The sequence below is a fragment of the Carex rostrata genome, chromosome 19 (assembly GCF_964058835.1).
Source record: "Carex rostrata chromosome 19, lpCarRost1.2, whole genome shotgun sequence".
Taxonomy (NCBI): domain Eukaryota; kingdom Viridiplantae; phylum Streptophyta; class Magnoliopsida; order Poales; family Cyperaceae; genus Carex; species Carex rostrata.
In genome coordinates this window covers 1,058,862-1,082,476 of record NC_135936.1, presented here as the reverse complement: position 1 = coordinate 1,082,476, position 23,615 = coordinate 1,058,862, and the positions used below count along the sequence as shown (strand labels likewise).

Below are 23,615 nucleotides of genomic sequence, written 5' to 3'. Positions count from 1 at the left end.
ATGATTTAAATTATAATGAAAAATTAAATCCAAATATTTTAATATTATAAGGGAGTTTCAACAAATAACACACCACCACAACAAATAATACACCACTAAAATTCAGATGCAGTGATTAAGAATATTTTAGCGTCTAAATTGACTGTGTAATCAGTTCATCACTGACCACACATACATCAGTTTGACCGAAAAATTTATTAATATCATTTGAAAAAAAAAAAAAAAAAACACCTCTGAAATTATAGAATTTAAAAAATATCAGGCTGCCAACTCAATCATTCATTCAAAAAATGCCAAGGTCTTCATTTGTTCACGAAAGGGTCCAAAAAAAGTATAATTAATCAGTCATTCCCTTTATAACATGTTCGATTGTTACAATGGGGAATGAAATTTTACGAGTATGGAAAGATTATTAATTAATATTGCATGGTTGTCATCAACTCATCATGAATTATCTTTATTTTATAGAAGAAATTCTATTTCGTATAAGTAAATTACTTGCATTGGACTCTTCAAATCCTAATTAAATATGGACCTGGACCTTGTAAGCTTTTACCGAATTTTAATTTAACACATAATTAAACATAAATATATATATATATATATATATATATATATATAACCAACTAGCTTAAGTTAGAACCGATATGGTAATTTGATGACGAATGATAAAATCTACCGATTTTCCCTTCCAATTTTGGTCAATTCACATCTTCCGTACCTCAAAAAAAACTGCAGATTACGAAATGAGCAAGTCTCTGGTACTATGCATAACAGGATTTGACCTGTAATACAGATTAATATTTTAATTTTTTTAATTCTAACGATAGAACTGAACTGTTCAATATGATCTTCATATGAATATATACTAACAGATCCAATTTTATATTATTTAAAATTTGTTTATTAATTTTTAAGATAAGTAGAAAATCACTTAATCTAAAAATTTTGAACCATCCAAAAATAATAATGTTCTATCTATTTTTACAAATAGTAAAAAGGTACAAAAAAATATAAAATTTAGTTTACAAGTACATATTTATATGAAAATTACATTGAATTGTTCGAATTGACCATTAGAATTTAAAAAATAAAAATATCAATCTATATTACGAACCAAATCGTAAGCTCATGAGAAATGGTGTACCGACTATGCTCCTTTTTGTAATACGCAACAGTTGTAGACAAATTTGAATACGCTACCTCCTCTTGCTCACAATTGGTTAGTACCAAGTTGATTTCTACCGGCTCATTCGCTCATGCTTTTGAAAAAAAGATATGGGCAAACAAACAAATCTAAATAAATGTAACGCATGCACCGTATTGTGCTATTTTAGGGAGTACTTCAGTTTCCAGAATTGAGATAGAAGAGTGTCGAATCTAACTGCCCAAAATGATCTCTAAATTTTACATTTTAAAGTTTTTTTTATTTTTTAGATAAAAAGAAAATTATTATTTTTGTATAGTCCAAAACATTTAAATCAGATGATTTTCTGCTTGTTAAAAAATAAATTTGATCTCCAAATATATTCTCATATGAATATTATATTGAATAGTTTGAATTTAATATATGAACTTTAAAAACAAAGATATAAAACCGTAACACAGTACAAATGTAGGTGCGCATTATAATGTACCATAGCCTCACTAAAATTTGACTTAATAACTATAATGATTTGAATAGTACAAAACAAGGGGTAAATTTCGCTGGATGTTACTAAACTTTGTTATTTGTCATGAATTGGTCAATCAAGTCACCCTATAGCTTTTTCATCATAAAAAATAATGAAATATAACTTTTCTATTAGTATCTTGGACAAATTGACCATATTCATTTAGTTTTTTTGACATGATGAGCATATTCCGTTAATATTTTGGATGGAGAAGTTATAGATTGACTTGATTGAGACAAATGAAAGTTGTGTGGCTACAAAGGAGCAAATCAAACTTGAATGGCCAATTTGTAACAAATGATAAAGTTTAGTGACTTAAAATGAAGATTTATAAGTTTTTTTCAATGCATTCATTTTTCATCATTTATTGACCACTTTACTTTGTACTACGTGAATTTGAATATTTTAAAATTTTACATGTACACACATCACTCGTGATGTAGATCGATTTTAACAGTTTGAATTGTCGTTTAAAATCAATTCATAAATTTAAGCTCACTAAACCATCTTGTTGAGCCTAGCTAGCACATGCATGCAAGACTCACTCAAGAGTAGGAACCACACCAAGTCCTTATGTGAGTTTAACTTCAAAATTTGTTGGAATGGTTTTGAACAATAAGTTCAAATTGTTGAAACCGATCTACTTCACAATTAATGCGTTTACATGTTAAATTTGTAAATTTTTGACTTAATTCAGTATAAAATCAAGCAATAAAAAAGATTTATAATTTAATTTTAATGCATTAATTTTTTTATTATTTTTACCGTTTAAATTTATACTAAATTTCTTGTGAAGTAAATCAGTTTCACCGGTTAAGATTCGTCGTATTAAATCAATCTGATAAATTTTGAAATTAAATTCATATAAAACTTGATGAGCTTAAAAACACTCGGTTCTACTCTTTTATTCATTCCAATTTTGGTTACTTTGCTCGTAGGTTAATATTTTCACTCCTTCCGTTAGTACAAAAATGACATTATTCGGACTCATAGACAAATATATATATATTAGTCACCCAATATTTTAATTATAATAATTTGTCAGACGAGCTTAAAATTAATAATAGTTATTTTGTCCAAAGCGTTTAAGCATTCAATATTCCAAGAAATCTCTTTTTGAAAAGCATGGTAGAAGCTACCAGATATTCCAAGAAATCTCACTAATAACTTCTCCAGCAAAAAATATTCTTAAAAAGCCAGCCGCTACACGGCTACAGTCTACAGCCTACACAAGCTGTGCTTTAAAATATGATACGTGCAATGCAACTGTCATTAAGTCTCAATAGTCTTTTTTTTTTTGTTTCATAGATATGGACCAAAATAGGAATTCAAATCACGAAAAAGACAAAATGGAATCTGGAAATGAGGCTTCAAAATTAAATGAGGTTGGAGTTAAGAAATTAGTTTGAAAACCTGTAAAAATTAATTTATACCTTATTAATATGGTAAATTAAATATAATTTATATTTTAAATAATAATAATAATATTAATCATTATCATAATCATAATGTATAGATTACATTTTAATTTTAAGATTTTTAAATTATAAATATTGTTAACGGTCCTCCAATTGCTCATTTAAGATCAGACAATTCAAATCGAAGTTATATTATCCATGGTTAAACCGGGTAAAGATTCCGAAATTTTTAAAAGTACAATTTTTTCTAAAATGATAAACCAAAAGATCACAATTATGTGAAATTTCAAAAAATAGCATGGCCGCATCTAGAAAATGCGGCCACTTTTTTTTTTTCTTTTTTGTTTTGCCTTCTTGTGCTGCAATTCAACCTGAAGAAGAAAAAAAAAAAAAGGGTGGCCACATCGCCTAGATGCGGTCCGAAAAAATGTGGCCGCACCTACGGAATGCGGCCATTCTATTTTTTGAAATTTCACAGAATCGTAATCTTTTGATTTATCATTTTTGAAAAAATGGTACTTTTAAAAATTTCGGGTAAAGATATTCACGGAGCAGTTGTAACTTTGACGCTATTCTGATTATATTATTTATGCACTGCACAAAGTAAAAAATTGCACTGTTAATATCTTTATACATTATAACCAATCTAAGAAAATATGTACAGTTGGAGCGAAGACCAAGTCGTTACTAAGATCCACCTAACATAAACATGACAGATTTTAATAAAAAAAAAAATGCGTATAAGAAAGTTGAGATATATTTTGTACATAAAATGTCTGAGAAATTAATTAAGCATCATACGTGTCACTGCCACCAACTTATGCAACGTGAACGTGAAGATTAGACACTTAATTTTCTTGTGATTTTTGAACTCTCTGCATGTGCCTGTTGTCAACTCGAAATTAATAAGGTAAAGGTAACTTATTAACCGGGCAAAAATAAAAATAATAGTTCAAACTTCAAAGGCTGTTTGGGACCCGCTATTAACATAAAAAAAAAAAAAAGTACTTTAAATGGTTTAAAAGAATGTCAGAAGCTTATCCTCCAAATAAATTAATGCCGGAAGTTGCATGTTCAGCTATCATCGCTGTGTTTTAAGTTTACACGTCACTAGAAATATTCGGATTTCGTTTGAAAATAAAATTACGTATTGAAAAGAAATCCTTTTTAAACAGAAGTAATTACTATTGAATAATTAGTATTAAAAAATTATAAGTGATCACATAATAAAGTAACTAATTTTGAATGTTGAATTAGATATACTTCACAAATTGATAAGTATTTATTATTACAAAATAATAATTTTCAGTCATATGATAAAATTCGATATTTAAAATACTCAATGATTTGATATATTTTAAAGATTTATTACGTTTACAAACATAAATCATTAATTTTATTTTTATTTCTTCATTGGGTAGAAATTGAGAAAGTTTTTTTTTTTTTTTTTTTTCCAATGAGCACAAGAACAATAATAAATGAGGTAGGTCACAGGTAGTTTGTCAGGGTTGACCAATTTTCAACGGACGACTTTCGTATCCGGGCAATTCGTCAATTTAGTCCCACCAATTCCCATCCACCAACGAAACTTCACAACTTTTCTCAACCAGAAGGCGTGTACTAATAATTTTTTATTTTACAATACGATGGAGATAAGGATGGCATGATCAAAATCATGTTGCTGTATACATATTTCTTTTTCGGCCAATTGAATAAGTTGAAGTAAATTTCTGTTAGTACAGTCTGCATCATAGTTTTTGGAAAGTGAAAACACTAATATTTTCATTGTTATCATTATCACAATCTTTTTTATGTTTACTTTAGTACTGTTGCTCATCACTTTATAACACTTTATTTCAATTAAAATTTGACAAGAGCCTGATTAAAAATATCAATAGTGAAGGAATTGTGTGTGTGTGTGTGTTTTTTTTTTTTTTTAAGCTTTGCAGAGGATGTGAAGTGGTGAGCGGGGCACGAATCCTCGACATTTAGATATTCAGTAGTCCTTGAACTTTTTTCTAACCAATTGTTCTATAAGGAGGGTTCAAATGCACCCAAATTTTTGTGCACTCAAATACACCCTATTCTTTTTCTTCATTTTCAAAGTCCTAATAGTCAATCCGAACCGTTAGATGCAATCTATATATTAAGATGTGCTTGGAGACCAAATTTTACATTTTTTGGAATTTCTTTACTATTTATTAAGCCACTTTGAAAATCGCTGATCCAATGGTCCAGAAAATGTAAAATCAGCGATTTTCAAAGTGGCTTAATAAATAGTAAACAAATTCCAAAAAATATAAAATTTGGTCTCCAAGCACATCTTAATATATAGATCGCATCTAACGGTTCGGATTGACTATTCGGACTTTGAAAACGGAGAAAAAAGATTTGAAATATATGATGCATTTGGATGCACAAAAATTTGGGTGTATTTGAACCGTCCTCTTGTTCTATTGCTCTATTGAGAATGGTGAAGGAATTATAAATTGAAAAAATTAACAACAAAGGATTTGAATCAGTTTTGACCGAACCAGTAACTAGAATAACTAGTTCACCGTTTGTCATATTAGAATAGTTAAATCTTACTTTTTGCAAGCTATTCTAGCTATTCAATATATATGAATTTATTGTTTGATTTCATAGCGTTATGGCTCACTTTCATGTATCAACTTTTTTTGTTAAAAGTCAAAATAAGTCCAAATAATTGATTCGAATTGTTCATTATGATTTTTATATTAAAATATACTTGGAAATCAAATTTAGTTTTATTATAAAACTTTTATTATATTTTATATATAGATAAAAAAATCACTATTTTTGAAATGTCCAAATTTTTTTATATCAAGTGATTTTCTATATATATACAACAAACAGTAAAAAAAAATGTAAATTTTGATTTTAAGTACATTTTTATATAAAAAAATATGTTGAGTGATTTAGATCATTATTTGAACGTTAAAAATAAAAATTTGATCCATAATATTAACCAATCTGCACCATGCAGAGTACCTACCTTAGCCTCAGTGAGAGAGAATTAAACCGTTCTATTGAAATCAAAACGTTCATATGCCCGATCTTAATTTTACAGCATGATATATTTGTTGCCGTTATTTTTATGATAATGGATGTGAAATGCTTATATTTTCTTGTTATGTCCTGCGACCGTCTTGATTTCTTGCTAGAGAAACCTTTAATTTTTTTTTTTTTTAAAAACATTATAAAATTTGTGGGCAATACAAACCGTTTTAATCCGAGGAGAAACTTTTTTTTTATACGATATGAAGTGCTTTCCTCATATACAAATTCCAATTAATTTTCTGACAGGTCAGAGTTCTGGTCAATTGTATAATATTGGTAAAATTAAATGTTTCTTGAAGATGATTATTTTATGCAAAAAGTAACTGCCAATTAGAAATTTTAATTTTAAACTCACAGCACAGTTTAGTCCACTGGTACGAATCATGTTTCTCTACAAAGAGATTATATATTCAGTTCTCGAAAATAATATTTAAAAATACTGTAGTGTACAGAGCCATTTTAATCTAAAATAATAAAATAACTCACAACACAGCTGATAAAAAATTTAAAGGAAACAATAAAACTAAAAAGATTTTTAAGTGATTGACACTGACCCGGAATAAAATGTTATTATAATTATTATTTTTGTGAAGCAGTAAACACTTCCGTTCTAGAAGAATGCGAGAAGAGTTGCCTACGGGCTTTTGAAAGCTAAAAAAAAATATGCTAGAAGAGGAGGGATTGGAAAAGTAAACCGAGTATAACGAACCGTTGAAGCTTCACCTGTCTTCATCGGAAATTTGGGTGCTGGAATTTGGATTCACACGAGACGATAAATTCAGTCAAAAGCCGCCTTTGTCATGTCATGACTCGGCTTCACATATTTGGATTACGTCCTCCGAAACCACGTTCTACTAACATTTTACACCTATGACGTGGAAAAATCGAGTGGCTCTCGCCTCTCAGTCATCAGCGCAGAAGGTAAGTACATAGTCGTATATTTTTAACGTTCCTAAAGTTGGCATAAACTGATATTAAAGCCTGTAAAACTGAGATTAATACGATTGCTCCAAATGGGCCGTCCGATTGAAATTCAAATCCATTCAATCTTTCCAGATTCCTTCCTCTTTTTTTTTTTTTAATAATTGGAAAGAACAGAGGGTATTATATAATACACCGTTGCATCCACTCTGTATTTAGCTAGCAGCCTAACACAAATCTCCATCTCTCTCTCTCGTCTCTCTCCTCTCTCTCCAGAAGACGCGTTGTTGTCTCCGCCAAGAGAGGAGAGGGAGGCTACTTATTTTAGGCTCTTTTCTTTCAAATTTTCATTTCAAATTTTTCCAACAGTTCGTTGAGCTTCGCGCGATACCTGAGCACTAGGAACAAGGTATTTCTTTTTTCAATTAATTTTTGGAATTCGTTCTCAGGTTTTGAACTTCGATTAGATTTTGTTAGTGGACAGCGAGTTTGGGAACTGCATTGACTTGATTTATGTCACCATCCTAAGCTCGTTCACTTGTCATGCGCTAGATTTTCAATTGAAACTCGTGTTTTAGCTCTTTTTTTATTTTATGATTTCTTACTTATGGGCGTAAAATCTTCTCTGTGGCATTTGCCTTTTATTGCTCAAATCTCTGATATATTATCTCCAAAAGAAATGGACCTTCTATGTGATGAAGAAATTTTCCTCAATTTCGCCTTCAATTGATTACTATAGCCGCTTTTGCAAATCTTATTTCATAAAACAAAGAGTTAAAGACCGGATCTTGGCATGATTTACTCGTACTTCTCATTTTGTTACTAATCCTGATTCAATATATTTTCTCTCTTCAGGTCTGATCAGATCCATCAAATGGCCGAGGAGAAACAGCCTACCGCTGAGACCAATGGGGTGAACCCCAGTCCGGTGCAATCCGCACCCGCATCTGCACAATCACCTGCTCCGTTCCGGTCCCGTCTGCCAGATTTCCAACAATCTGTTCGTCTCAAGTATGTCAAACTTGGGTACCATTACCTGATAACCCATTTCATGTACCTCCTCCTTTGCCCGTTAATTGCTTTGGTGGCCGTACACCTCTCCACTCTCTCCTTCGAGGACCTCCTGAACCTCTGGGCCCACCTCCAGGTCAACCTCCTCATCTGCCTCTCTCTCCTGGTCTTTCTCTGCACTCTGTACTTCCTCACCCGTCCCCGACCCGTTTACCTTGTTAACTTTGCGTGCTACAAACCTGAACCTGAAAGGAAGTGTAGCCGCCAAACCTTTATGCACCGTTCAGCTCTGACGGGTTCGTTCACACAAGAGAACCTCGATTTCCAGAAAAAGATTCTAGAAAGATCCGGCCTTGGCGAAGATACGTATCTCCCGGAGGCAGTACTTAACATCCCTCCCAACCCGTGCATGGCTGAGGCTAGAAAAGAGGCCTGTACTGTTATGTTCGGTGCCATCGATGAATTGTTGGCCAAGACAGGTATAAAACCGAAGGATATTGGTATTTTGGTTGTTAATTGCAGTCTGTTTAACCCGACACCTTCCCTTTCTGCCATGGTTGTAAATCATTACAAGTTACGTGGTAATATTGTTAGTTATAATCTTGGCGGAATGGGATGTAGTGCAGGGCTTCTCTCAATTGACCTCGCTAAGGATCTTCTACAAGTACACCCGAATTCTTATGCACTAGTGATAAGCATGGAGAATATAACTCTGAACTGGTACTTTGGCAACAATCGCTCTATGCTTGTCTCAAATTGCTTGTTTAGGATGGGTGGCGCGGCTATTCTCCTGTCAAACAAGCGATCAGACCGTTCCCGGTCTAAGTATGAGCTGGTACACACGGTACGTACCCACAAGGGGGCTGATGACAAGTGCTTTGGTTGCGTGACCCAAGAGGAGGATGCTGAAGCTAAAATTGGTGTTTCTCTCTCTAAAGACCTCATGGTGGTTGCCGCTGATGCATTGAAAACAAACATTACAACTTTGGGCCCACTGGTTTTACCGGTCTCTGAACAATTACTGTTTTTGGCCACATTGATTGGTAAAAAATTGCTCAAGATGAAGATCAAGCCATACATCCCTGATTTTAAACTCGCTTTTGAGCACTTCTGCATCCATGCTGGAGGGAGGGCAGTGCTGGATGAACTGGAGAAGAACTTGCAGCTGTCTGAGTGGCACATGGAACCTTCTAGAATGACCTTGTACCGGTTCGGCAATACCTCCAGTAGTTCTCTCTGGTACGAGTTGGCATATACCGAGGGTAAGGGGAGAGTCAGGAAGAGGGACAGGATCTGGCAGATTGCTTTTGGATCCGGGTTTAAGTGCAACAGTGCGGTTTGGAAGGCCTTGAAAACTGTTGACCCAGCAAAGGAGAAAAACCCATGGATGGATGAGATTGACAGGTTTCCAGTTGAGGTGCCTAGGGTTTCATCACTGAGTTAATAGGTTTATTTCTCGGGTTAAATTCAGGGCATTTTTCTGTGCAATGTGTTTGAATTGAATTGGGTAAACTTGGGGCTCATTAAAAATCGATTAGGTGATTTTTCGTAGGTTGATGGTAACTTTGATCTACTTTTAGTGTGTGATCTTGATTAATTATTGAGTAATTTGTGCTCATTTGTGATAATTTTATCATTGCCTGTTTTGTATTTATCAGTGTAGGCCCAAATGTTTCAACCTAGCTGTTATTTCCATTAATTATTGAACATTTATATTGATTGAATTTCTATACTGGAGGCTATGTTCATCTAATTCAGTTTTACTTATGTATTTATTGTAATTTAATGAGATCTGTAAATTTTAGATGGTGGTTGGTCCGTAAATGCTTTCACCGAATGTGCTCCCCTCTGATCATTTATGCAAAATATACTGAGAACAGGAAAGTTGAAGCTGTCTCATAAATTCTCTGAACATCTCTGGCTAGATCATTTTTTTTACCTTCTTGTCGTATTCTGTATCAAACAGTAAACCTATGCGTACTTTAAAAAAATACTCAGATGTTCTCAGCAAATTTAATTTTTGTAGGGACACGCATTCTGCATACACATACGATCTCATGCTTAATTGTGTGTATTGCACTGTTGCGCATAAAATTGGCGTCCCATGCAATGCTCATACGCTGGTTGCACACACAGTTTGTGATAGTACTATTAGACGATCAGAATTGAGGTTTGCATACCCAAAATCATGTCTGTTATTACCAGTGAAGTTACAATTGTGTTACAATTTCATGAACTAGGGTAAAGTATCAACAGCGTCTAAAACCGTTAGTCTGTTATTACCAGGAGAAAAATGCCTGCTTAAACATTGCTCATGAATTTTGGCTGAGGACAAGAAGCTCCGATGTCATGAAAACTAAGGCAATGATGTGACCCCACAAGATGGCATCAGAAAAAAAAAAAAGGTCATGCTTTTAACGTGCGACTATGATACCGCAAATGTGGGGAGCGAAAAGCACAACAACAAAAGTATTGGCTGGCCGCTTTACATTTTTCAGCAGATTATAGGAAACGAAGTACAAATATCCAATCCAACTATCCAAACTCATTAAATACTAATTAATCGGAATCAGTTGGCAATTGAATGCTACACTAGCCTTTTCATTATGCTGGTGGTTAAAAATACAAGTACACAAATGGTTGGATTTACGGGAGCAACTCTGTTGCTATCCAAATAGGAGAGCATGACTCTATTATTCTAAATCCGACTTTTCATCTGTGCGATTCGTGCATGAAAAAATTTAACAGTTAGATTTTGAATAACAGGATCATGCTCTATTTGGAGAGTAGCGGAGTGGCATCTGGATTTACGACAATTGGAGTAATGTCAAATCATGCCAACTGTACCATTTTTCTCCCCTCACTTATTTTAATCGAATCGATTCATCGTTTTTCCCGCATTTAAAATAAAATGTGTATTTACTATTACAAGTTATAATGACATATTACGACTGTGTTTTCTAGAAACATTGTGGCATAATCATACTTTTTTTTCTATGAGAAAAATCCACTAATAATATTTGTAAGTTTCAACTTATAGCATCTTACAATAATTCAGTTTTACAATTTTAAAAGTTCAAACAATCAATTTAAACCGTTCCATATGATCTCTATATTAATATATCCTTGGAGATAAAATTTTACATTTTTTTAATTTTTTTTTATCATTTATTAATTATTTTACAAAATTGTTATTTTTAGACCATGAGTCAAAAGTTGTAAAATTTCATATTTCGAGAAAAGACATGCCAAATGATTTTTTTTAAAGAAATTATCTTATTTTAAAGCTTGATTTTGAATAAACCATTAATTTCGGGACTAGAGTTGCATGTCCTGGATTTCCATTTGGGCTATTGCTCCAAGTTATACCAAGTTGAGATATATCTACCAACTTGCGCAGCATGTAATAAAACTAGAAAAATCGAGAGCAATTTTAGCAACCAACCGCCCAGTGGCACAGGCCCAAAAAATATTGACACAAAAAATTAGATAAATTGTACAAACAAGTAGCCCGAGCATCTTGTTTACTAATAAACGACAAAACCAAATTAACAAAAGCGCGCTAATTTGAACAAAAACCTTTTATGAGATGGATTAGTATTATATAATTTCTTTTATCCATTTCTTCCTTTTCACTTTTTCCCTTGGATTACCTCAGACAGTCTATATTATGTTTTAGCATACAGTGCAGAATGTAGTTAACAAAAACGCTTACAATTCAACAATTGAAATTCTTCATTTAGTCAACAACAGAAAAAAAAAAAAAAAAAAAACCACTACTACTCTGGGTCTCTAACGCAAAATGGCACAGGAAAGCGCAGCAAAGAGGGGCAAGTGAGAAGACATACAATCAACACCAATACTTTCCCCGTATTGTACACAGTGCAAACTCAAAGGAAACTTAGCTCTCGCCATTGCCATCTTTGGTGATTTGGAGACTCAGCCCCTCGACCTTCAGCGAAATGTCATTTACCCCAGCCTTAACCTTCCCGGTGGTATTCCCGTTAGATGTTGGATGGGGGTTAGAGTCAGGGTTTTGGTTTGTCGACTCATGGTCTTCACTAGAAGTGGGACCCATCTGCCATATCCTAATGGTGCCATCTTCTGATCCAGAAGAATAAGACTCGCCAACTGGAGAGAAGCGCACACAATGGACTGGACCATGGTGACCTTTGTTACAAGCTGCACAAGAGAAAAGAAAGAATTTAGATTAACACTGAGTACATATAAAGAAGAAATGCCAAGGAGCTCCACAAATATAACCATGCAAAATATTAATACTGCATTTAGTAACCAGAGATTATCCTGTGCTTGCCTACAATGTATGAGGTTTCCACTTCACTTGGCTATAACCAATATATATATATATATATATCTAATTCCTTAAGACTAGTTAAATATATGAGGATTTAAAAATATGAGATCAAGTCATTAAATCATTTCTCTTATGATAGGCAGCATTAAGGAACTTCTACTAATAATCATGCACAAAATCCGAATTCATCTATTTCAACTTGCGCAACTCCCTAATTCTAAGGTGCTGTTGACATCAAAATAATGCTACAAGGGTATTCATGTACACTAGAATTATGCAACAAGATTGAGCTTGTTATATTAAGGAAAACAAATCACAAAATGAAGATGCTTGTACACTAACATCAATTCCCAAAACTTTTGACCAATATGGCCATGGAGTTCCTAGAATGCATGCCTGGAAAACCCACCAAAAAACAATGCACCCATCATCATGTAATGTCAATAATACTTGAGGAGATTATGGGCATCTTGCAAACATGGAATTCTCTACAATCAACTATGCAACGAATATCTAAATAGTAGGTATTATGTACATACCAATCTCCTCCCCTGTGAAGAAGTCAAAGAGACGAACCCACATGTCTTCTCCTCCAGCAATAAAGCGGCCACCATTCTTGGGCTCAAGGGAAGCTGACTCAACAGTGCATGGCATCTCATAGCTCTTCACCAGCCCAAAGCTACAAACAAAATATACATATAATTTAAATTTCCATTTGTCTCAAGCATACCTCTACATGAGAGAGGGATCGGGAACAGCGAACAAGTAGAATTCAGTGTCCCTATCCCTAAAAAGCAGGAAAAGAATCCTCAATCCATCTGTTCATATCTTCTCACAAGCTGCCCAAGTTATGCTCCAGTGATTTTCTCCACATAAAGAGGAGAATGGAGTGCTATCAGCTCTTTTTCATTTCAAAGGCCAAGCTTACATATTTCACACTTTTAGGGGTATACATGGTTCTTTGATGTTTTATATGCCATTATTAATCTCACATTGGACTAAACTTCTTTTCATACAAAAGACGAGTACGTGTGATAGAGCTAAAAACTTACTGATTTGCATCCCAGAACTTGACAGAGGATCCATCAGCAGTGGTGATATAACGGCCATCTCGGCTGACCTCTGCACTGGTGACTGGTGCTTTAGTCTCTAAGGTTTGCACAATTTTGCCACTTCTCACATCTGACAACCTATACATGCACAAATATATAATAATATAAATAAGGGAATGAGAAGGAAAATATTACATCACATGGTTGCTACAGTTTTAGTTAGCACGTGCATTAAGAGTTGTAACATTGCCTAAGATACAGGTCAAAAGTTTGCAAATTTTTCCCCACTTAATTTTTATTTTTTATATTGATTATTGAATGAGACTTAATTAGTATAAAATGAGACATATGGTACAACTGATGATGTAATTTTAGGCACCTTGAAATTAACCTGAGTTTATAATTGGTTCAATTGGTGCTAAATTGGGTTAAACTGATGCTCAAGCTTCTAAACAGAGAAAGAGGCAATAAAGTGCTTTTAGCAGTAAATTGCAGACGCTAACTCAAAAACCCTAATATTATCAAAGTGCATACAAAGCTTAACTTCATGTCTAATTGGGGCCGATTTTGCAAATTACTAACCTGACAATTATAATATCAAGCTGCATATCTAGCTCTAGTCATGTTCATACCAACCCAATTGGTAAACTAATGCAAAATCTGTCATAATTGATACATTTGCGTGCATAATTGAAGTTAATCAATTTATTCATATTTTTTCGAGGCTTTTTGTAATAGTAACAAAAGCTTAGTCATGTTGAACTGGGGCGGATTTTGTAAATTACTAACCTAAAAATTATAATATCAAAGTGCATATCTAGCGTATTGTTTTCTATAGTTCATTAGCTCTAGTCACGGTCATAACAACCCAATTGGTAAACTAATGTCAAAATCTTATCATATTAAAACCAGTTTTTTTCCTTCAAACAAGGTGCACACAAAAAAGAGAGCCCGGACTCTTATTTGGCAGAATTGTTATTGTATACTTAAGCACGCACACAACTAAAAGTTAAGTTTGGATTAAAAATAGTCAAATCATTCACACAACTAAGACAAAATTATTGCAACGTTCCAAGCAAAGTTGTTGAAATAACAGGTAATTTAAGCACAGAATACAGACCTGACACCACCCATGTCGCTGCAAGAAGTCAAGATGGTCTGGTCACTATGAAGCCAAGCAACTGTCCTGACAGCGCCCGGCAACTTGTCAATCTCCCTCGGAGTTGCATCAGGGCGGTTCAGATCATATATGCGCAAAATCTTCTCAAATCCTCCTGTTAATAGTAGATGTGTATCCTGCACAACAGATAGCAGCAATCTAGTTGCATAATGGCTGTGTGTTCATACCAACTGTGTGTGTGAGCGCGTGGGTTGTGGGGGGGATATGTATCAAAAAGAATGTATATTTGAAGGTTTTGAACAGTCCTGGTCTTGCACTGTATATAGCTTATGAAGACCACACATTACAATGAATTAAAACAGAAATAGAATCTAAACAACTATTATCATGTGAGATTTTCAATTATATCAGCCAGGGCCAGTAATGTTGCTGACCAATATGTATCAAATGCCCAACAAGCAAAATCCAAGTGCAGCTTAATCATTACTTTATGCTTTTTTTAATTTAATTTTATGTTTTATTCCATAACTGAGTGTATACTAAGGTAAAGCTCAGTTAAATTCAAGATTTTAAACAAAGATGGTAGCTTCAGACAAGTATGGAGACTATGGTCCTGATTGACAATCATTGGAACATCTAAAATACAAGGTTTTTTATTTTCGAAACAAAGGAAGCAGGTAAATACCTCAGAGAAGGCACAGGCCCGAACAATGTGTTTGTGCTCGAACGAGTGTAGTTCATCCCCTGTTAGTGCATCCCAAAGTTTACTACAAAGTTAGCAAATCAACAGGAATAGTTAGGTGATTCTTCAGGCTCACATCCTATGAACAAAGTAAATGCATAGCAAATAAATATCATCAATCATAATTTTTTTTCTGATAAAAATGATCACGTAACTCCTCAAAGACAGATCTGTTTGCATTTTACAGACTAGGCATTCATACCCCCAACTAATACACATAACAATTCACACATTAAATGACCAAAAAAGCTTATACTATTGGTGCCATTCTCAACTTACACAGAGAAATCAGCAGACCCAGATGCGGCACGAAGGGCATTGGTGTCCAGACAACAACTCCAAACAGCACCTTTGTGGCCTTCAAATGTCCCAATCCAATCTCCTGTCTCCCCATTTCTTAACATAGGTTGTGAATCTAGTGATTAATATCAAAATTATAATGAGTCAATAGATTCTATTAGATCCTCCAATAATAGATCTTTTCCCTTTACAAAATTACTAACAAGTAATAAAACATGCAAACTGTAACCTATGATTGCCCCGAGAAGAAAATGAAGTTAAACCCTCTATGTTAATTCATGTAGCAACAGTAAATGGATGTGGAGAATTGAGACAATTGAGAAGGGAGAGCAGAGCACAGGAGGGCTATCCATTAGTTACAAGAGGCACATATGGGGTATTCAAGATTTCATATGTCAATGTACAAAACTTCAACTGTTTTCCCAAATGAATAATAGTTATGTGGTCCTTACTCAAATCAGTGAAGTCTTCATTGACAAATAGTTTTGCGATGAAAGATTTGGGTGAAGCAAACCCATATATTAGGGAGTAAGATATATAGCGATAGATCGAGAAGGCAAATGCTCCAACTATGTCAGAAGGATATTTTTAACTGAATTTTTTTTTCACCTATATATATATAAGTATGATCATGCAACAATTTACCCCCTTATTTTAATGCTACTGGCAGATTGTTACTATACCTAAGAAAACCAGGGCAAACTATACATATATATATGTATAACTATTTTTTTTTTTTGGTGTGGGGATGATGAATCCAATTATATGCTTTGCACGATAAATAAATATGAGCCAGATACAGATATCATGCCTACAAAAAATGATGCGACTTGATGCTTGTTTTATAATTCATCAATAATTTTAAATTTTAACAATAGTCAGAATGACAAGAAATTTGATTGGTAGGCGATCTTATTTCCAACAATTTTCTTTCTAATTATAAACCTCATCTTAAAATTGATTTGAGAAATGTTGTCAAGATTATCAATATAATTTATTGTTAAGGGGCACCCTCCCTTTATTTGTTTGGTTTGCATCATTATAGATTAGCTGGTCTTATAGTTAAACAAACTTCTATACAAGAAACCATCTTCAATCTATAGATCATCAATTGCAAATATACATTTGATAAGCCCAGTCAATCAAAAAGGCGAATTACCATTACAGCAGTTTATCCAACATACATTTGACATCCAGAAATAGATAAGTAGCATCCAATTAACTAAATCATGAACAAATCTGAAACCGACATCATATGAGATGGAATTTAATTTCGAAATAAGATCAGAAGAATTAGCAATTTTAGATAAACTTATACCGAAACAATTCTTACCTTTGCTAGCACTAATCAGGAAGTAACCATCGGGTGTAACTGGACTGTAGAACAGATCCACGACTGGTCGAGAATGCCCATGGCAAACCAGCGGGACCGCCACCTTTTTCTTCTCCATTTCTTCTCTCCGATCTATAAAACAAAACCCTAACCCTCGTTCGTAGCTCCTAATTCCTATTCCTATAGCCTAACCCCAGCCTCAGCTCTCCAGATCAAACGGAAAAAACGAAGAAAGATACAAAAATCCGATCGAATGTTGAGGAACGTTACAAATCAGATACAATTTGCAACGAAAATTATAAATCGAAGACTGTATATACACTGGAGAGACGGACCTAAGGGCTAGGTAAAGAGAAATGAGCGGCGGGTTCGCTCTTTATAATACCAAAGAGGCCGAAATCATAACCTAGACCGGGTCTAATGCGGGTTCGGATCCGCTATAGTAATTAAAATTTTGAGTTACATCCTAGACCGTCCGATCAGAATCCGGATGGCCCGGCCCAAGATGGAATGAAAGGCCGAACTCCAATGAAATCAAGCGAATATCTTTCAGTTTTTCTGACTTGACAAACTCCAATGAAATCATAAGAGTAAAGCTAGCGTGTGACATGCTCACCAAGAAAGTTTGGTGAGCATAACTCTAAAAGTATATCGGATCGACGTCAAATGTCAAATTCAAACCGTTGAAATCCATGTACTTCATGAGTGATGCATATATATGCAAAATTTTGAAAGTTTCGAGTTTATTTGCTACACGATCAAGTGGTCAAAGAAATGAACATTTTATTATAAGTTATTTTATATATTCAATTTTTATTATTTCTTTGACCACTTGACCGTGTAGCAAATAAACTCAAAACTTTCAAAATTTTGCATATATATACATTACTCATGAAGTACATGGATTTCAACGGTTTGGATTTGGCATTTGACGTCGATCCGATATACTTTTGGAGTTATACTCACCAAACTTTCTTGGTGAGCATGTCACACGCTAGCTTTACTCAAATCATAATTGATTAAAAACATTTCTGGAAGAATATATGTAACGAGCTTTAATTGCACTATGACAAAAAAAAAATTAGCACAGAAGTAGATATCTCGTTTAGGAATTAGGATTAGCGAATATAAATTGCTTAAGTGAGTTTTTTATGTTGTTCGAGAAGACTGAAGAGTGTGTCTCTCTCTGGATATATATATAGAGAGAGAGTGAGTGAGTTGGGTTATGATGAGTGCAAAGTGAGAGTCTTATTTTACTTTACATTTGTATTTCTGATTTCAAAATTCAAATACCTGATCTAAATTGTTCAACATAATCTCTACATTGATTATTCAAATATTGCAATCTTTTTTGGACATCATTGTCTTTTTTGTAACTTCGAATTTTGTCTGAATAGATTAAAAACATAAATACAAGCATGTAACATGTTGTATTTGTATTCTAGCAGTATAATTTCAAACAAAATTTGATGCATCATTTAGAATTGGAAAGGATAAATTGTTTCCGCAGGTTTTTGATATTATTAAATGATTATACACAAATGATGGTGCTTTTATGACTTCAAATCGAGGCTCTTGATTAAAAATATTAATGTAAGCACACAATATATTGTAGACATATTTCAACAAAAGAAGAGTTCAAATTTTATATATATTTTTTAATATTATTATAAATTATTGTTTTTGAATGATTCAGAATCTTATGAAAAAAAATGATTTTGTATCTATCTAAAAAAATAGTAAAGCTTTCTAAAAATAGAAATAAAGACATGAGACGTGATTGTATATTTTAATATGAAGATTATGTTGAACAGTTTAGATGTTTAGACTTTGAAAATGAAAATAAAGACATGAGGTATGATTGAATCCTATTTTTTCAACAATATAATTATTACGCACAAAAATTAATATATCATCTAACAGCTCAAAAAAATAGTTCAAGCAAGGAGTGATATAATTAAAAAATATTAATAGGAGCCACATGCTAACAGTATAATTCTCACAACATAATATTAACAAGGCTTGAATTAATTATTTCCAACAGTATAATTTCGTATGTTTTGATTAATTATTTTGTCATTGAACATTTCAATGAGGCTTGAGTTAATTTATTGAAAGATAATAATCACTGAAGCAATGAGATTTTTTTTTAAGGCAGAGTCCATCTTATTACTGAAATATAATAATTACAAAAATCAGTTAACTAGCAAGAGCTAGACCGAACCTCTCATATGGAGGAGATGAACATAGTGTTCATAGCATTATAGCAGGCATAACAGCTATGGAAATAAATCAAGTGCGAAAAATAGCTAAACTCAACAGAATAGCACGCACAACAAGTCTCCGTTGACCGTAGGTCATGAAATCATCCAAAGAAATGGGGAACCACTCGTAGATTATTATATATAGAGATTTGCATAGATTTATAGTTAATTTTCAGGAGCACATGCACATGAGAATTAAATCGATTAGATATAGAGATTTGCATACATTTGTTTGTAATGTATTTATTTATAATGGCACTCTTTTCTTGTGGATGCTCTTTTTGAGAATTTTTATTGAGGTTTATATAAGTTTATATCAGATTCCAACAGATCTTTGATGAAATGGATATGTCTCTGTATTATTATTATTAATAAATAATAATAAAGCTTTATTGTTAGGAGTGTAAAAATGACTTATCTAACATGACTAAATCCATCCAACGCGGTCTAAAAAATAGCACAATTAATTTGTTTCATTAAGTAGGGTTAACTTTTGACTAACTTATCAAATAAATTGGTTATGATTTTTAAAATTCGACTCCAATAGTTCAGCCGAAATATTTCCAAGATTATGTCAAGAATATTGATGTTGCGTTGATAGTGTCATATATATATATGGCTGTGGCTAATTTGCTGCCGGCAGCATTTCTGCCGGCGGTGCTGCCACTGTTTTTTCTATTTTTTGATGTTCAAACGACAAATCTAAACCGTTAGATGTTTAATCTATATTATAATCTACTTGGAGACCAAATTTTACATTTTTTGGAATTTTTTTACTATATATTAAGCTGGTTTGAAAACCGCTGATTTCAATGCTGCAGAAATTTACTGAAATCAGCGGTTTTCAAACCAGCTTAATATATAGTAAAAAAATTCAAAAAAATGTAAAATTTGGTCTCCAAGTAGATTATAATATAGATTAAACATCTAACGGTTTGGATTTGTTGTTTGGACATCACACGGCTAAATATAGCCCCGGCAGCACCTCTGCCGAAATACTGCCAGCAGCAATTTAGACAGACCCTATATATATATATATATATATTTTATTAAGCGCTTAATTTAATTATCACTGGTAACTAGTTAATATTTTTTGTACTGTGTGAATTAATTAATGGTAATCAATTTATTTATATTGATCTCCAAAACTTCATAAACGATTAGATTGTCGTATTCAAGCCAAGGCAAAATAAGTGATGGCCTATACATCTAAAAAATATTTAACCCTGCTCAAACGCCTCTATTTTCTTGAAAATCTTCATAAACAGGGAAATCAAAATCATCATTTTCTGACTTACTATCCCTTGATATTAAGTTGGTTAATTCGCTGAGATTTATGTTTTGTGTGAAGCGTGATTACCATATATATTAGCACCACAAATGTATGACCCCACTTCTTGCATGATACAATAGACTTAGTATTGTAGCACATTATAAGAAATTGTTTTAGCATTTACTAATTATCACCTCAAATGCATGACATCAACTTTTGCATGATAAGAGATTTGTATATTTATAGCAAGTTCTTGAATACATTGAAGACAACAAATTGAACGCAACCTTTGAATTTTAAGTCAGAAAATAAATACATAAGATAATTTTTTTTTTGTACATTTAGATATTGGATGAAACTTAAGATATCCTCTTGGTTTGAATTGAAAAGAACAGTGGTTAATTATAAGATTGTTAATTAGCCAACGAGTAACAGCACATGCCTTGTGAAAATTCGCGGATCACGTCGGTTGGGCTTATTCTATTCTCAAAATATTGTCTGTATATGATATCGTGTAATGGATCATTATTACTCTAATGGATAAACAGATTAGCACTCATTATGAAGCGGATTGAACAAATGCATTATTTTGTCTGTCCTTCGCATTCAAATTTGAGTTCGGTAGATATCAGACCTAGTCCGCTTCCCTAATAAAATAGATATAAAGATTTGCATATATTTATACATTTCTGGAGCATAGATGTACATGAGAGGATCAATTAAATACAGAGATTTGCATACATTTATAATTGAGCTTTATACGTTTTTACCAGATTCCAACAGACCTTTGATGAAATGAATTTAGGTTTCCGTATTGTTAATAATTGTGCTTCTGTCGTTAGGAGTGTAAAAATGACTAAATCTGTCCAACGCAATCTAAAAAATAGCATAATCAAATTGACTAATTGATAAAAAAAAAAACTGGTTATAATTTTTTTTAAAAAGTATACTGCTTAAAATTCAACCCCACTTGAATGATGTACTTCAGCCGAAAACTTTCCCCGTATTAATAATGTTGTAGCATAAATAATGATATAATCGTAAGTTGTACAGTTGTACTATGTTATGCAAGAATATGCCAAGAAATGCATTGATAATTATTGCTAGTAACTAGTATATTATTTTTCTGTGCTATATATGTGAATTAAGTAACGCTATCAGTTATGTATTTATCTATATATATATATATAGAGGAGGGTTCAAATGCCTCCATGTTTTTGTGCCTCCATCATGTCTCCATCTCTCTCCATCATTTTCAAAGTTCAAACAGTCGATCCGAATCGCTCAATCTAACCTCCATACTAAAATATGTTTGGAGACCAAATTTTATATTTTTAGGAATTTTTTTACTATTTTTTTAGATAGGTACAAAAATACTATTTTTAGATGGTTCAGATTTACTGATTTTGTACCTATCTAAAAAAATAGTAAAAAAATTCCTAAAAATATAAAATTTGGTCTCCAAACATATTTTAGTATGGAGGTTAGGTTGAGCGGTTCGGATCGACTGTTTGAACTTTGAAAATAATGGAGAGAGATGGAGGCATGATGGAGGCACAAAAACATGGAGGCATTTGAACCCTCCTCATATATATATATAGAGTTAGGCTGGGGTGCTATGGATAGCATAGTGACCTCTATGCTACGGCTCAATATTCGAGTTTTCAAAATCCAAACGGTCGATCCGAACCGTTCATCTTATTCTCCATATTAATATCTGCTTGGAGACCAAATTTTACATTTTTCTGAATTTTTTTACTATTTATTACGTATTTTACAAAATTGTTAATCCAACGGTGGCTGCACAAAACAGTAAAACCATTGGATTAGCGATTTTCAAAGTGGCTTAATAAATAGTAAAAAAATTCAGAAAATTATAAAATTTGGTCTCCAAGCAGATATTAATATGGAGAATAAGATGAACGGTTCGGATCGACCGTTTGGATTTTGAAAACTCGAATATTGAGCCGTAGCATAGAGGCCACTATGCTATTCATAGCACCCCAGCCTAACTCATATAGAGTATATATATATAATGATGAAAGTTTAGTCTTGCAATTTTTATTTAATGCTTACAAAGAATTATTTTTTGTATTTAGAACCTAAAACCTCTCATGTGGAAATTCATCACCTAAAGTAACTCAGATTTTGAGTTTAGATCAGGACCGTCAAATTTGTTTTGGCATGAATATTGAAGGGGGCCTATGCATTTCATCTAGAACCGAATTGATTGGGATTTTGATCGGACGGTCCGGATCTAAACTTAAATATTTTGTTAGAGGATATTGATCTAAATTATGTGCTTTGCAGTGTACACCTACGTAGTGTGCTTCGATGCAACACACGTTGGATTTGTATCAAGATGTTGGATGAAAATTGAAGCACATTCAATAATTATTGTATCGAAACACAATACATAGATATACGTTGCAAAGCATCATATATAGCCTCACTCTATATTGATAGCCAAAGGTTCATAACGACTAGACTATCCAATTCAAGCAAAGGCAAAATTAGTGAATGAAGATGAGACAGCAGTACAATTGGTTAAAAAAAAGTTCTACATCTAAATATCCAACAGTCTCACGACTTCACAACCTCTACAAAGATTTCAGAAGAAGAAAAATGAGTAAATGCTTATCCGTACATTTAAAGACAATTTAACCTTAAACACATCGGTGATGTGCTTTCTTCAAAATCTTCGTGACCAGAAAATTTGATTCCTATCGTATGGGCACACGTGCATAATACCAAAAATGAAAATATAATTTTCTATGTTAAAATCCCATGATATTAAGTTAGTTAATTAGTTGAGGTTTGCGTTTTGAATGATTACCGTATTAGCACCTTAAGTGTATGATCACAATAGAATTATTCATTAACTATCACCTAACATGTATGACATCAACTTTTGCATGATCAGAGATTTGTATATTTATGCATGTTTTTGAATACACTGAAGACAAAAAATTGAACCATAAAAAAATTATAGTCCGAATTCAAGTCAGAAAGTTTGTGGTAAAGAATTGCATAAGATAATTTGCTTTGTACATTTAGATATTGGATGAAACTCAAGGAATCGTCCATTGTACTATAATGAGAAAATAAAATA

General features: G+C 33.0%; 2 protein-coding genes across 2 annotated transcripts; one reads left to right on the top strand and one right to left on the bottom strand.

The window, feature by feature from the left end:
• The first annotated feature begins 7,302 nt into the window (after nt 1-7,302).
• On the top strand, nt 7,303-9,837 carry LOC144571595 (3-ketoacyl-CoA synthase 11-like). Its single transcript, XM_078320945.1, has 2 exons — nt 7,303-7,502; nt 7,949-9,837. The coding sequence occupies exon 2, from the start codon at nt 7,968-7,970 to the stop codon at nt 9,546-9,548; it is 1,581 nt and encodes a 526-aa protein (XP_078177071.1). The 5' UTR covers nt 7,303-7,502; nt 7,949-7,967; the 3' UTR covers nt 9,549-9,837.
• A 1,833-nt stretch (nt 9,838-11,670) lies between these two features.
• LOC144571596 (uncharacterized) lies at nt 11,671-17,344 on the bottom strand. The gene is made up of 7 exons (XM_078320946.1): nt 16,967-17,344; nt 15,613-15,748; nt 15,277-15,358; nt 14,592-14,767; nt 13,472-13,609; nt 12,959-13,098; nt 11,671-12,286 (listed from the first exon to the last, which is right to left on the bottom strand). The coding sequence occupies exons 1-7, from the start codon at nt 17,082-17,084 to the stop codon at nt 12,006-12,008; spliced, it is 1,071 nt and encodes a 356-aa protein (XP_078177072.1). The 5' UTR covers nt 17,085-17,344; the 3' UTR covers nt 11,671-12,005.
• Nucleotides 17,345-23,615: the final 6,271 nt, after the last annotated feature.